Raw genomic sequence first — 16,608 nt, 5'->3', positions numbered from 1 at the left:
TCACCATTTGTCTTGTTACATTTAACTCAAAGTGTGCTGCTATAGCAAACAAATCTTGTTTTCTACACAAAGTTAACTCCTCCCAAGGACTACTCAAAAATGCAATCAAATTGAAAACACCAGTTGCCATACTAACTACCTCTGCCAAATACTCCAGCAGAAACAAACAACTCCAAACCTTCACCATCTAAAAATGGATCGAATAGGATATTATCCCGGACGAGTGCCCAATTTATGTTACGTCCCCTGGCTAGTCTAGGGGCTTGAAGGGACGAACATAAAGGTGGATAGTGAAGGAGGAGCCAAGATGGTAATTTTAAAAGGTTTATTTAATGCAGGTGATGAGATTTGGGTTCAGACTGAGGTATAACTTCAGGGAGAGCCAAGGCCAACATAACAAACAAAACATCCCTGATGTAAAAATAAAAGAAACTTACCTAACTCCAAAGAAAACAAAATATACGACCTATAACCATAACCTCCCTAACAACACATAAACAGGAGAAAATGGGATGTCAAAACAAAAGGCAGCTCTCCCCTACAAGCAATCTGAACATGAAAACAAAAATGCACATATAAGTCACAAAGGCATGCAAGCCTGCACAGGTATGGCAACCAAAATGGCCAGAGGGCACAGAAACACAGCTCCACAGGCCTTAAGTAGTGCTCTGCTAATTAACAATTAGCTGGACTCTGAGCAGCATCCAATCAGGACAGAGGAGGTGGAGCCTAGACAAAACAAAGAGTTAGTAGGGAGAAGAGACATCCTCCTGGGGGATGTAACATCTGGACTGCAGAGAGGAAAAAGGGTTGGCACAAGCAGTCTTGGTCAAGTTGCTTGAAAAAGATAATCAGTAACTAATTACTGATTACTTCCCCAAAAAGTAATCCTGTTACTTTACTGATTACTTACTTTCAAAAGTAATTAGTTACTTAGTTACTTTTAAAAAACATGATTTACAACCTGAATAGGTAATAAAGCGATAGATCTTTCAGCCCAATTCTACTTTTTCTGCATAATCCATCATATAAAATGTAATCAAATGAAAAAGTCTCTTTTTAACTTGTTTTATTAGTTTTAATCTTTTAACTTTATGCATGAAGCAAACATTAAATTATATGCAACATTCTCTGACTGGAAGAATTTTGTTTAACATTTAAACCTATTTTCTGCACATTCCAGCACATAAAATAAAATATTTTTTTGGTGTTTACACTCACTCTTTCAAATAGATGCAAGTAAAACACAGCAGAAAATAAATGAAATCAAAGACTCAGTGGTCCTTTTGCTCTATTTTCACCTGTTTAGCAGGAGTGGCGCAGGCGGAGGTTTGCCCTGGTGCAGGTGTGTCGCAGCAGTCATGTCAGTCGAAGAATCCGCGAGTTTGTCTGTGAATTTCACATTCCCGTGGCAGCGCACTTGGTGCTTGCGCGGCAGTTTAGGGCTTTTTTTCGCTGTAAAAATAAGTTTCTTCCCACGCACTGTACAGCGGACGCTAATGTTTTTGTCACTTTTTACGGAATCAAACTCAAAGTAAGGTCAGTACTTCCACGCTTTAAACGCTGCACGCTCATACTCTCTCCCTCACTCGATATATTATCCATTGTTGATCTGCACGTCTGTTGCCACAAACGTCGCACTCGCTCACGTCACTGTCATGAAATGCTCTTGCAAAAAAATCATGGTTTTAGTAACGCAGTAACGCAGCGTGCTTATGGGAAAGTAACAGTAATCTAATTACCTTTTTTTGCAATAGTAATCCCTTACTTTACTCATTACTTGAAAAAAGTAATCGGATTACAGTAACACTTTACAAGTAATGCGTTACTGCCCATCTCTGGGCACCAGTTTTTCTTGGGGCTGTGTATCTACTCTCAGCGAGTGGACATGATTTTATCTCCCCCTCCAACATGATGTCCTGGCTCCCCCTTGCCATAGCATTTGTGTTGTACCTTGTCAATCTCTAGCTGTGATAGCTGTTGCTTCTTCCAGATGTTGGAACACTGAGGTACTAGCTCTTTTGATGTTAGTCTAGACGCTTGATATCGAAGAATCAATCCCTCACCAATCCAACTGAGTTAAAAAATGCAACAAAAAACAGTGTAGAAAGAAAACTCGACTCTGCGTTTTCAAGTAGATGTAGTCTATGACTGAAACTGTCATGATCCTGGGTCTTTGACCCAGCGTATTGTGTTTTCTATTGTTGTGATATATTTTGGTTTTTGGTTCTGTTCTTCCTCAGTTTAATGTTTAGTGATTTCTGTCTGTGTTTTCCTCTGTGTAAAGTCCATGTTCCTTAGTCTGTGTCTTTGCATGTGTGAGTACTTGTTTTATTTTGTAGGTCTGCGTCTCTCGTCAGTGTTTCTGGTTTCGCTTCCCCTTGTCTCATTATGTCCAATTACTCCCAGCCGTGTCTCCCTCCTGTTTCCCATTCCCTGATTGCCCTGTGTGTATTTAAGCCCTGTGTTTTCTTGAGTGCATTGCTGGTTCATCTGCGTATCTCTTGCTGTTGTCTCAGGTTGTCTCCCTGCATCTCCCTGCATCTCCGTTAGTTTTCCAAGTTTAGGTTTTTGCTTAGTTTTCATGCTCACCCTTGCCATTTCTGTTTGCGTCATCATCTGATGAATAAACTCACTTGCATCTGAGCTGCCTGCATAAAGGGTCCTTTAATAATTTACACACGGCTTGCCCCGCAAACGTGACAGAAACGGTGAGTTGAGGATTAACAGAAACATCTGGTTAACTCTTCTTTAGCTTGTCTGCAAGAAATCTGAAATACTGAATGTAAAATTCAACATAATATTACCGTATTGTGTGTGTATAACCTCTTAAGTTTTGTGGATATTATACATGGTTATGCTGAGGATATGTCAGCCAATTTCCACTGGAAATGCCTTTTGGTTGAACTGTCAGCAAGGAATTTGCATTTGAACTGTTACATTTTTATATACCTTTAATGGACATAAAAACAGCTGCTTGTTTAAGTGAAAATACATTGATGTTTTTTATTTTTGTTTTTTTACATTGATGGGGTTTTTTTGCACTAATAAAGTTGTGGAGTTGTAAAGTATTTTGTCTAGTGTCAATTATATCGTCAGTTATAGCGTTGTTGCAAATTTTCAAATGTATATCGTGATAAATATTTTTGGTCATATCGCCCTGCTCTACATAAGATAAATCACAGCTTATTCTACATTAAACACTAAAGTGCTAATCATATTAAAACAGCAACACACCAACCGAAATGGCAAAGTCTGCTTAGCAGTGGAACTAATTATCATGATAACTAGCATATCCATGATGAGTGAACAGACCACTAATAACTCTTAATAACATTCTACATCACACCATCCATCCATCCATTTTCTTATCTGGGGTCAGGTTGTGGGGGCAGTAGCCCAAGCAGAGAATCCCAGACCTCCCTCTCCTCAGCCACCTTCTCCAGCTTTTCAAAGCGAACACCAAGATGTTCCCAGGCCAACTGAGAGCTATAATCTCTTCAAGTTGTCCTTGATCTGCCCTGGGGCCGTGACATGCCCAGAACACCTAACTCAAGAGGCGCCCAGAAAGGCATCCTTGTCAGATGCCTGAACCACCTCAACTGGCTCTTTTCGATGTGAAGGAGCAGCAGCTCTACTCTGAGCCCATCCTGCCCCAACAACAACCAGTACATGGGACTTACACTGTACTTTTTGTACCCTGTACTTTTCATGTGAAAGTAGAGACAATGCTGAAATGCATAAAACATGCAATTTTACTCATGGCCAGCAGAGGGCGGCTTCTGACTGCAAGTCTGATTGTATAGTATGTATTTATCAGATCAATTGATGGACTATACATCTCTTTTAAAACTTGGGAATTAGACAAATTATCCACTTTAATGGACTATCTTCATGGAATTTAATGGTTGGATGACAAACAATTTTCTGCAGCTGAACCCAGACAAGACTGAGTGCTTAATTCTTGCTCCAGAGAGTATCAACCCCCAAATTAGTCAACATCTGGGTCCTTTGTCATCCTCCATAAAAGCCACTTGTAGCCCAGTGGCAAACAGATGCAATTAGAGACTGTTTATAGTAATTCTTATTAAAGGTGTTTTATTCTGTTCAGTTAAAAACACTCATAATTGGAGAGAGACTCTAAAGGAAAAATCCAAATTATTTTGTATGGAATTGTATTATTTGTGTTATTTATTTACTTTTGTTTCTCAAAGGTTATTTTTTGACCTGGATGCAAATGCGGTTCAACCAAAGGGATTGTTTGTCCCGCCTTGTGTTTTCATGTTTGGTTGCGCTGCTAAGGCTGCTTAGACCACGCGCCATAGCTGTACCTGTGGGGAAAATGTGGTAGCTGTTGAAACAGCGAAGCTGTTGTTGTCTGCTTGATTTGCCGCCAGATTTGGATAGCCAAAGCTAGTTTTATGAATCCGAAGTGCTTTGCACTGGTGAGTAACCGAACTGTTATAGCCGCTGATCGGCATCCTGAATTGTTAACGTTGTTTGCTTCAAAAACAAATGCTAATGGTACTATGCAAGTAGCTAGCGGGTACTAGCTAAACTCACACTCCCGTTGTTAAGTGTTAGTTGAAAACTTATTAGCTGTTTTTAGGTTAAGGAAAAACAGTATGTCTATCCGTTGTATTGAAATGTTTTATTGTGTTACTTTTATTCATCACTGTTGTTACTTGACAATGAGCCGAGTATAATGAGTTTGCTGCTTTTAATGAGCAGTGTGAATTGCTTTAATGATTGGTAATGGCTACATATCCATGTAATGAAAACCCTTTTGAATTTGATCAGTTGTACAACGTTAGAAATAGGACTTGAATTTGAAACGGATTTTGTTCATGCTTTATACCTTAAACAGAAGTGTTGTTAGTTAAGTGTGAACAATGTTCATTTGAAGTAATTCTGACCTCACTCTTAGGTCAGGTTTTTTGAGTTGGAGAAAGGAGCCGAGACTCCCTGGAGAACTTTGGATTACAGACTTTGTGGGAATCCGCAGAAGAGGAATAATTTTCCATTGCAATGGATGGCGAGCCACAGCCCATTTGGAACTGAATCTTGAAGTCTGGTTGCCTGAACTGTGGTAGGACAAAACTGTGCAAACCATACATCGATCGTGGACTGAACTCACACCATTAACTCACCAGATCACCAAACAGGCCTGATCTGGATCCTATTGACACTTTAAAAGACCCGGGTCTAACATTCGTTTCTTTTTTATTTTGGGTATCTGTGCGCACACACAATTTTGGTTATTATTGTAAATGCAATACAGTGCACAAATTTCAAATACAGTTGAACCATTGCTTCATCATTTGCAGTTGTGTTTTCATTGTGGTTACCCATCCTCTGGGCTCCTGTCATTCCTGAAGTCTTCTGATTTGCCCATTGTTTATATATTTTGTTAGATACTGGTTACACACTGCTCAGAATCTTGAGATGATTTTTGATCAATCTGTCTTTTGATGCTCACATTAAATCTGTGACCTGCTTTCCTTTTTTCATCTAGGAAATATTGCCAAACTCAGGGTATTGTCTCCAAAGCTGAACTGGAGATGCTTGTCCATGCCTTCATCTCCTCCCGGTTAGACTATTGTAACGCACTCTTTTCCTGTCTGTCTAAGGCTTCCTTAAATCACCTCAAATGCTGCAGCAAGGCTTTTTACCCACACAAATAAATGTCTCCCATTGCACTCCCATGTTAAAATCCCTGCACTGGCTTTGAGTTGGGTACAGATATTAGTTTAAAATCCTCACTTTTACATTTATGTCTTAACGAGGTGAGGCCCCCACCTATATCACCGAGCTTCTCCAACCCTACTCTTCAAAGTGGATTCTTAGATCCACTGATAGTGGTCTCCTAGTGATTCCACCACCCGTCTGAAAACAAAGGGGGATTGCACATTTCAAACCCTAGCTCCAATACTGTGGAACAGTTTACCTCCCCCGCTACGCACCATTGACTCTGTGGCTTCTTTTAAAAAACAGCTTATTTGTATATATGGGGGTAGGAATGCACGTTTGTGTTTGCGTGCGCCTGTTCGTCTGTGTCTATATGTCTTGGGTCTTACACTCCACCTCTCTGGGAACATCTCAGGCTCTCCGAGGTATGGAGACCTATCTCCCCTCACCACACTCCCTGCCAGTGGCTGATGCCCTCAGACATTGGTGTGTTGGTGGTTCTTGGTGTCTTGGGCTGGGCACTCATGTATGTACCGACTCACTCCTGGTGGCCGATTGGCGGGGCCGATTGGCGGGGCCTGGCGCCTGTGGCCCGACTGGGCCCCTTCCAGGGGGTGGGGTGCCCTCAGGCCTCACCCTGAGGCCCGGTCCTCTCTGGCACAGCTGGCTGCCTGCAAAGCCCGCGGGCACGTCACTGCAACCCCCTCTGGCCTCTGCTCCGTGGCTGCTGGGTGACCTCTCGTTTGGGGCTCTCCTCAGCTCTTCCCAGGAGGGTGGCACGGTTGCCCCCCTGGTGGTCCTCCTTGGGCTCTCACACTCTGGGGCCTCTGGATGTCTGGGGCCTGGATCTCCTCCATACCTGCTTCATGCCCTGGGGGATGGGGTTGTGACTCCCCACACTCCCTAGCAGATCGTTACATGGAAAAACCTTTTGAATACAAGCATGCTGATCCACACAGGTGTACACACGGGTGTTCACAGACACAACCTACACCTTTCTTGGCTGCTACCTGAAAGCACATTGTGCGCTGTCGATCTTGCATGCTGCACAATTACATGTAATATTTAGTATCTACTGTTATCTACTGTTAGCTAGTTTATTGTGATGGTGTTGTATTTATTATGTTGCTCTTTTTTGTTTGTTTTCTCTTCTGTTTTTCTTATCTCCATACAGGTGATCCAGGTGTTATGTTTGTTTGTTTTTTCTCTCTTCCCCCCTTTCTCACCATCTCTTCTCCCCTCTATTTTTTTCTCCCCCTCTCTTTCTTTCATTCTTTCTCCCTGTCCTATCCCCCAGTCATGTCTGTCCCATCTGTAACAACTGAAAATCAAATTAAAAAAATACATAATTATAATAAAGATCAATCAAATGGACCAATATGGCAAGGCCATGATGATCCAATTGGTAAAATAAATCCGCTTGGCATCTTTCTTGGCCTTCAGACAACAATTCTGATGGCTAAAGATCAAAACAGGACAGGCAAAAACAAAAAACAAAAAACAGCTTAAAACACATCTGTTTAGACAGGCACTCTGGTAATGTTTGTGTGTAATATGTTGTTTTAGTCGATATGCTGTTATACTTCCTTTATATTGTTATATTGTTTTTTGATAGGCTTTAATATTCTCATGTGAAGCACTTTGTAATAGCTTCTTGTCTTAAAAACTGCTACATAAAAATTTTTTACTACTTTTTACTGGCTCGATATTTTAAATTTATTGCAGCACAAGTGTGTGTCTTTACGTCAGGTCTCACCTGTCTCTCATAACTGAGTAATGTTTTCCTGCATTAAGTGCTGCAATAACCTAGAAGAAAATAAAAGCAAATAAATCGTGGCTCAAGAGTTGGGAGTTCGCCTTGTAATCGGAAGGTTGCTGGTTCGAGCCCCGACTCGGACAGTCTCGGTCGTTGTGTCCTTGGGCAAGACACTTCACCCGTTGCCTACTGGTGGTGGTCAGAGGGCCCGGTGGCGCCAGTGTCCGGCAGCCTCGCCTCTGTCAGTGCGCCCCAGGGTGGCTGTGGCTACAACGTAGCTTGCCATCACCAGTGTGTGAATGTGTGCGTGAATGGGTGAATGACTGGATATGTAAAGCGCCTTGGGGTCCTTAGGGACTAGTAAAGGCACTATATAAATACTGGCCATTTACCATTTAAAAAGCAAACTCCCTACTCTCAAGAACGCTTTTAAAAGTGACTCATTTACCTAAATTGGTGAAAATTTCTTCAATTTAATTACATGAACCAGTAAGATTTAGAATGTGTGTAAAAGAAAAGACAAAACAGAAAGAAACCATTGTTGTTTTGATGTGGACACTGACTGCCGACCAAGCACCACCACCCTGTAAATGTTGATTCTTGGTCTAAATATTGTCAGCCAGTTGTGAGCTTTATTTAATCCAAAACTAATCAACGAATATTTGTTTAGTCTGTCAGATTTTATTGTCCCAAAATGGTCATTTTTTATGGACCACATAGAGTCCTAATGTAGCCATGAAGATACAATCACATCCAGCACAAGGTTAACTTAGTCACACAGAGAAAATGTAGAAGCTCAAGTTAGAAAGAAAAAAAAGGCCAGAAATATGTGTGCGTGTAACTGCCTATTGACTGTCAAATTTCAAGTGATGACTGCTTCAGGAGGACAATAGGAGAGAGACGCAGGTAAATAAAAGGTTAGTGCACACACCTTAAACCATGACGATAACTACCATTACTCCACCTGCACATATTTGTCCTCAGGTTCATGTTGGCTGCTTATAAAAAGAGGAGATGAAGTCAGAGAACATCACTATCTTTCACTGCAGTGGACAACTTAAAAGCAAAGAAATTGTATGTAAGTAATCTTAATATTACATATATATCTGACATCCACATGTGACTTTTAAGTTGAACTGGTATATGTATTTCTGGATATGATCTTTTGGCAACAAATTTTACAATTTAGGCAGCAATTTAAATTTGTTCATATATTTCTAAATGTTTTAATTGTTCTATATGTGTTTATCAAAAATGAAAAATGTTTAGAAATCATTAGTAACAATCTTGAATCATTTTTATGAAAAAAGTGGATAAACAACTGAGATTAATGAAAATCATATTCATTTAAAAAGAGGAATATATTACATATAAGATGAAGTGTGTAAAGGAACATATGAATAAACTTTTGACTTGTACATTTATTTACAATCAGTTACATTAAAATTATCATTTTTTTGATTCCTTTTGTAACTTTTATTTGAAACTCAACCTTAACAACCACCTTATTGAGAAAAGTGAAATGATTGCAGAGAAATACCAATTACGAAAACTAAAAAACTGCAAGAGAAGCATATTTACAAAATGGTAGTACCAAAGATATTTATGATTAAAAGTAGTAAAATAAAACTTACAATACAATTAATATTGAATTAGGGACCAGGAATGACCACAGAAGAATATCAAAGTGGTATTTGTTAATATATGTATTTTTAAAAAAGATGTATATCCATTGTGGAATTCAAACCTCATAATAATTTATCAGTAAGTTAGTAAATCTATATTAACACAAATGTGGAGAAATTGTGCATTTAATCTTTTCTTTACCTGATAATAACCATGATGAACAAACTTTTCAGAGATCAGTGTGGAGAGAAATGGCCATGATTCCAAATATGTATCTAATCTTCTTTCTCTTTGTTGGTAAGTAAAACCTTTCCACTTCAAAGAGTTTGATATTGTCTACAATTGTGTGTAGCAAAATATGACACTGACACAAAAATTCCTTACAGCCTGCTGCAACGCACAGACAACCACGACAGCTGCCCCAACAACAACCACGACAGCTGCCCCAACAACAACCACGACAGCTGCCCCAACAACAACCACAACAGCTGCTCAAACAACAATTACAACTACAGCCACAACCACAGCTGCTCCAACAACCACAACGGCTCCCCCAAGTACGACCACAACTGCTGTTCCAACAACAACAACCACAACAGCTGCCCCAACAACAACTACAGCTGCCCCAACAACAACCACAACAACTGCCCCAACAACGACCACAACAACTGCCCCAACAACAACAACCACAACAGCTGCCCCAACAACAACAACCACAACAGCTGCCCCAACAACAACAACCACAACTGCTGCACCAACAACTACAACTGCAACCCCAACAACAACCACAACAACTGCAGCCCCAACAACAACAACCACAACAGCTGCCCCAACAACAACTACAACAACTGCCCCCACAACAACAACTACAGCTGCCCCAACAACAACAACCACAACAGCTGCCCCAACAACAACTACAACTGCCCCAACAACAACAACCACAACAGCTGCCCCAACAACAACTACAGCTGCCCCAACAACAACCAAGAACAACCACAACAGCTGCCCCAACAACAACTACAGCTGCCCCAACAACAACCGAACAACCACAACAGCTGCCCCAACAACAACTACAGCTGCCCCAACAACAACCGCAACAACCACAACAGCTGCCCCAACAACAACTACAGCTGCCCCAACAACAACCGCAACAACCACAACAGCTGCCCCAACAACAACTACAGCTGCCCCAACAACAACCACAACAACTGCCCCAACAACAACAACCACAACAGCTGCCCCAACAACAACAACCACAACAGCTGCCCCAACAACAACAACCACAACTGCTGCACCAACAACTACAACTGCAACCCCAACAACAACCACAACAACTGCAGCCCCAACAACAACAACCACAACAGCTGCTCCAACAACAACTACAACAACTGCCCCCACAACAACAACTACAGCTGCCCCAACAACAACAACCACAACAGCTGCCCCAACAACAACTACAGCTGCCCCAACAACAACAACCACAACAGCTGCCCCAACAACAACTACAGCTGCCCCAACAACAACCACAACAGCTGCCCCAACAACAACTACAGCTGCCCCAACAACAACCGCAACAACCACAACAGCTGCCCCAACAACAACTACAGCTGCCCCAACAACAACCGCAACAACCACAACAGCTGCCCCAACAACAACTACAGCTGCCCCAACAACAACCGCAACAACCACAACAGCTGCCCCAACAACAACTACAGCTGCCCCAACAACAACTACAGCTGCCCCAACAACAACTACAGCTGCCCCAACAACAACTACAGCTGCCCCAACAACAACTACAGCTGCCCCAACAACAACAACTACAACAGCTGCCCCAACAACAACTACAGCTGCCCCAACAACCACAACAGCGGCACCAACAACAACCACAACAACTGCCCCCACAACAACAACTACAGCTGCCCAAACAACAACCACAACAACTGCCCCAACAACGACCACAACAACTGCCCCCACAACAACAACCACAACAGCTGCCCCAACAACAACTACAGCTGCCCCAACAACAACCACAACAGCTGCCCCAACAACAACTACAGCTGCCCCAACAACAACCGCAACAACCACAACAGCTGCCCCAACAACAACTACAACTGCCCCCACAACAACAACTACAGCTGCCCCCACAACAACAACCACAACAGCTGCCCCAACAACTACAGCTGCCCCAACAACAACAACCACAACAGCTGCCCCAACAACAACTACAGCTGCCTCAACAACAACCACAACAGCTGCCCCAACAACAACTACAGCTGCCCCAACAACAACCGCAACAACCACAACAGCTGCCCCAACAACAACTACAATAACTGCCCCCACAACAACAACTACAGCTGCCCCAACAACAACAACCACAACAGCTGCCCCAACAACAACTACAGCTGCCCCAACAACAACAACCACAACAGCTGCCCCAACAACAACTACAGCTGCCCCAACAACAACCACCAACAACCACAACAGCTGCCCCAACAACAACTACAGCTGCCCCAACAACAACCGCAACAACCACAACAGCTGCCCCAACAACAACTACAGCTGCCCCAACAACAACCGCAGAATAACCACAACAGCTGCCCCAACAACAACTACAGCTGCCCCAACAACAACCACAACAACTGCCCCAACAACAACAACCACAACAGCTGCCCCAACAACAACAACCACAACAGCTGCCCCAACAACAACAACCACAACTGCTGCACCAACAACTACAACTGCAACCCCAACAACAACCACAACAACTGCAGCCCCAACAACAACAACCACAACAGCTGCCCCAACAACAACTACAACAACTGCCCCCATAACAACAACTACAGCTGCCCCAACAACAACAACCACAACAGCTGCCCCAACAACAACTACAGCTGCCCCAACAACAACCACAACAACTGCCCCAACAACAACAACCACAACAGCTGCCCCAACAACAACAACCACAACTGCTGCACCAACAACTACAACTGCAACCCCAACAACAACCACAACAACTGCAGCCCCAACAACAACAACTACAACAGCTGCCCCAACAACAACTACAACAACTGCCCCCACAACAACAACTACAGCTGCCCCAACAAAAACAACCACAACAGCTGCCCCAACAACAACTACAGCTGCCCCAACAACAACCGCAACAACCACAACAGCTGCCCCAACAACAACTACAGCTGCCCCAACAACAACCGCAACAACCACAACAGCTGCCCCAACAACAACTACAGCTGCCCCAACAACAACCACAACTGCCCCAACAACAACAACTACAGCTGCCCCAACAACAACAACCACAACAGCTGCCCCAACAACGACCACAACAACTGCCCCAACAACAACAACTACAGCTGCCCCAACAACAACAACCACAACAGCTGCCCCAACAACAACAACTACAGCTGCCCCAACAACAACTACAACAACTGCCCCCACAACAACAACTACAGCTGCCCCAACAACAACAACCACAACAGCTGCCCCAACAACAACTACAGCTGCCCCAACAACAACAACCACAACAGCTGCCCCAACAACAACTACAGCTGCCCCAACAACAACCGCAACAACCCACAACAGCTGCCCCAACAACAACTACAGCTGCCCCAACAACAACCGCAGAACAACCACAACAGCTGCCCCAACAACAACAACAGCTGCCCCAACAACAACCGCAAGAACAACCACAACAGCTGCCCCAACAACAACTACAGCTGCCCCAACAACAACCGCAACAACCACAACAGCTGCCCCAACAACAACTACAGCTGCCCCAACAACAACCGCAAACAACCACAACAGCTGCCCCAACAACAACTACAGCTGCCCCAACAACAACCAAGCAACAACCACAATAGCTGCCCCAACAACAACTACAGCTGCCCCAACAACAACCACAACAACTGCCCCAACAACAACAACCACAACAGCTGCCCCAACAACAACAACCACAACAGCTGCCCCAACAACAACAACCACAACTGCTGCACCAACAACTACAACTGCAACCCCAACAACAACCACAACAACTGCAGCCCCAACAACAACAACCACAACAGCTGCCCCAACAACAGCTGCCCCAACAACAACTACAACAACTGCCCCCACAACAACAACTACAGCTGCCCCAACAACAACAACCACAACAGCTGCCCCAACAACAACTACAGCTGCCCCAACAACAACCGCAACAACCACAATAGCTGCCCCAACAACAACTACAGCTGCCCCAACAACAACTACAACAACTGCCCCCACAACAACAACCACAACAGCTGCCCCAACAACAACAACCACAACAGCTGCCCCAACAACAACAACCACAACTGCTGCACCAACAACTACAACTGCAACCCCAACAACAACCACAACAACTGCAGCCCCAACAACAACAACCACAACAGCTGCCCCAACAACAACTACAACAACTGCCCCCACAACAACAACTACAGCTGCCCCAACAACAACAACCACAACAGCTGCCCCAACAACAACTACAGCTGCCCCAACAACAACAACCACAACAGCTGCCCCAACAACAACTACAGCTGCCCCAACAACAACCGCAACAACCACAACAGCTGCCCCAACAACAACTACAGCTGCCCCAACAACAACCGCAAATAACCACAACAGCTGCCCCAACAACAACTACAGCTGCCCCAACAACAACCGCAGAACAACCACAACAGCTGCCCCAACAACAACTACAGCTGCCCCAACAACAACCGCAAACAACCACAACAGCTGCCCCAACAACAACTACAGCTGCCCCAACAACCACAACAGCTGCCCCAACAACAACTACAGCTGCCCCAACAACAACTACAGCTGCCCCAACAACCACAACAGCGGAACCAACAACAACCACAACAACTGCCCCCACAACAACAACTACAGCTGCCCCAACAACAACCACAACAACTGCCCCCACAACAACAACTACAGCTGCCCAAACAACAACCACAACAACTGCCCCAACAACGACCACAACAACTGCCCCAACAACAACAACCACAACAGCTGCCCCAACAACAACTACAGCTGCCCCAACAACAACTACAACAACTGCCCCCACAACAACAACCACAACAGCTGCCCCAACAACAACTACAGCAACTGCCCCAACAACAACCACAACAGCTGCCCCAACAACAACTACAGCTGCCCCAACAACAACCGCAACAACCACAACAGCTGCCCCAACAACAACTACAATAACTGCCCCCACAACAACAACTACAGCTGCCCCAACAACAACAACCACAACAGCTGCCCCAACAACAACTACAGCTGCCCCAACAACAACAACCACAACAGCTGCCCCAACAACAACTACAGCTGCCCCAACAACAACCGCAAGAACAACCACAACAGCTGCCCCAACAACAACTACAGCTGCCCCAACAACAACCGCAAACAACCACAACAGCTGCCCCAACAACAACTACAGCTGCCCCAACAACAACCGCAACAACCACAACAGCTGCCCCAACAACAACTACAGCTGCCCCAACAACAACCACAACAACTGCCCCAACAACAACAACCACAACAGCTGCCCCAACAACAACAACCACAACAGCTGCCCCAACAACAACAACCACAACTGCTGCACCAACAACTACAACTGCAACCCCAACAACAACCACAACAACTGCAGCCCCAACAACAACAACCACAACAGCTGCCCCAACAACAACTACAACAACTGCCCCCATAACAACAACTACAGCTGCCCCAACAACAACAACCACAACAGCTGCCCCAACAACGACCACAACAACTGCCCCAACCACAACAACTACAGCTGCCCCAACAACAACAACCACAACAGCTGCCCCAACAACAACTACAGCTGCCCCAACAACAACCACAGCAACTGCCCCAACAACAACAACCACAACAGCTGCCCCAACATCAACAACCACAACAGCTGCCCCAACAACAACGACCACAACTGCTGCACCAACAACTACAACTGCAACCCCAACAACAACCACAACAACTGCAGCCCCAACAACAACAACTACAACAGCTGCCCCAACAACAACTACAACAACTGCCCCCACAACAACAACTACAGCTGCCCCAACAACAACAACCACAACAGCTGCCCCAACAACAACTACAGCTGCCCCAACAACAACAACCACAACAGCTGCCCCAACAACAACTACAGCTGCCCCAACAACAACAACCACAACAGCTGCCCCAACAACAACTACAGCTGCCCCAACAACAACCGCAACAACCACAACAGCTGCCCCAACAACAACTACAGCTGCCCCAACAACAACAACCACAACAGCTGCCCCAACAACAACTACAGCTGCCCCAACAACAACTACAGCTGCCCCAACAACAACCACAACAACTGCCCCAACAACAACAACCACAACAGCTGCCCCAACAACAACAACCACAACTGCTGCACCAACAACTACAACTGCAACCCCAACAACAACCACAACAACTGCAGCCCCAACAACAACAACCACAACAGCTGCCCCAACAACAACTACAACAACTGCCCCCACAACAACAACTACAGCTGCCCCAACAACAACAACCACAACAGCTGCCCCAACAACAACTACAGCTGCCCCAACAACAACAACCACAACAGCTGCCCCAACAACAACTACAGCTGCCCCAACAACAACCGCAGAATAACCACAACAGCTGCCCCAACAACAACTACAGCTGCCCCAACAACAACCGCAACAACCACAACAGCTGCCCCAACAACAACTACAGCTGCCCCAACAACAACCGCAACAACCACAACAGCTGCCCCAACAACCACAACAGCTGCCCCAACAACCACAACAGCTGCCCCAACAACAACTACAGCTGCCCCAACAACAACTACAGCTGCCCCAACAACCACAACAACTGCCCCCACAACAACCACAACAACTGCCCCCACAACAACAACTACAGCTGCCCCAACAACAACCACAACAACTGCCCCCACAACAACAACTACAGCTGCCCAAACAACAACCACAACAACTGCCCCAACAACGACCACAACAACTGCCCCAACAACAACAACCACAACAGCTGCCCCAACAACAACTACAGCTGCCCCAACAACAACAACCACAACAGCTGCCCCAACAACAACTACAGCTGCCCCAACAACAACCGCAACAACCACAACAGCTGCCCCAACAACAACTACAGCTGCCCCAACAACAACTACAGCTGCCCCAACAACAACCGCAACAACCACAACAGCTGCCCCAACAACAACTACAGCTGCCCCAACAACAACAACCACAACAGCTGCCCCAACAACAACTACAGCTGCCCCAACAACAACCGCAACAACCACAACAGCTGCCCCAACAACAACTACAGCTGCCCCAACAACAACCGCAACAACAGCTGCCCCAACAACAACTACACCTGCCCCAACAACAACCGCAACAACCACAACAGCTGCCCCAACAACAACTACAGCTGCCCCAACAACAACAACCACAACAGCTGCCCCAACAACAACTACAGCT

The 16,608-nt window shown here is 45.0% G+C and overlaps 2 protein-coding genes across 2 annotated transcripts; both read left to right on the top strand.

Annotated features, from left to right (window-relative positions):
* Positions 1–10,225: 10,225 nt before the first annotated feature.
* Positions 10,226–11,419, top strand: LOC120435620 (GATA zinc finger domain-containing protein 14-like; the record flags this gene model as incomplete). Its single annotated transcript, XM_039605373.1, has 2 exons — positions 10,226–10,702; positions 10,976–11,419. Coding segments are annotated over 2 exons (921 nt in total), but the record flags the coding sequence as incomplete, so codon positions are not given.
* Positions 11,420–11,824: 405 nt separating this feature from the next.
* Positions 11,825–13,285, top strand: LOC120435619 (GATA zinc finger domain-containing protein 15-like; the record flags this gene model as incomplete). Its single annotated transcript, XM_039605372.1, has 2 exons — positions 11,825–12,409; positions 12,980–13,285. Coding segments are annotated over 2 exons (891 nt in total), but the record flags the coding sequence as incomplete, so codon positions are not given.
* Positions 13,286–16,608: the final 3,323 nt, after the last annotated feature.

The sequence above is a fragment of the Oreochromis aureus genome, linkage group 22 (assembly GCF_013358895.1).
Source record: "Oreochromis aureus strain Israel breed Guangdong linkage group 22, ZZ_aureus, whole genome shotgun sequence".
NCBI lineage: Eukaryota > Metazoa > Chordata > Actinopteri > Cichliformes > Cichlidae > Oreochromis > Oreochromis aureus.
The sequence above is the reverse complement of the archived record's forward strand: the minus strand, read 5'-3'. Positions and strand labels throughout refer to the sequence as shown.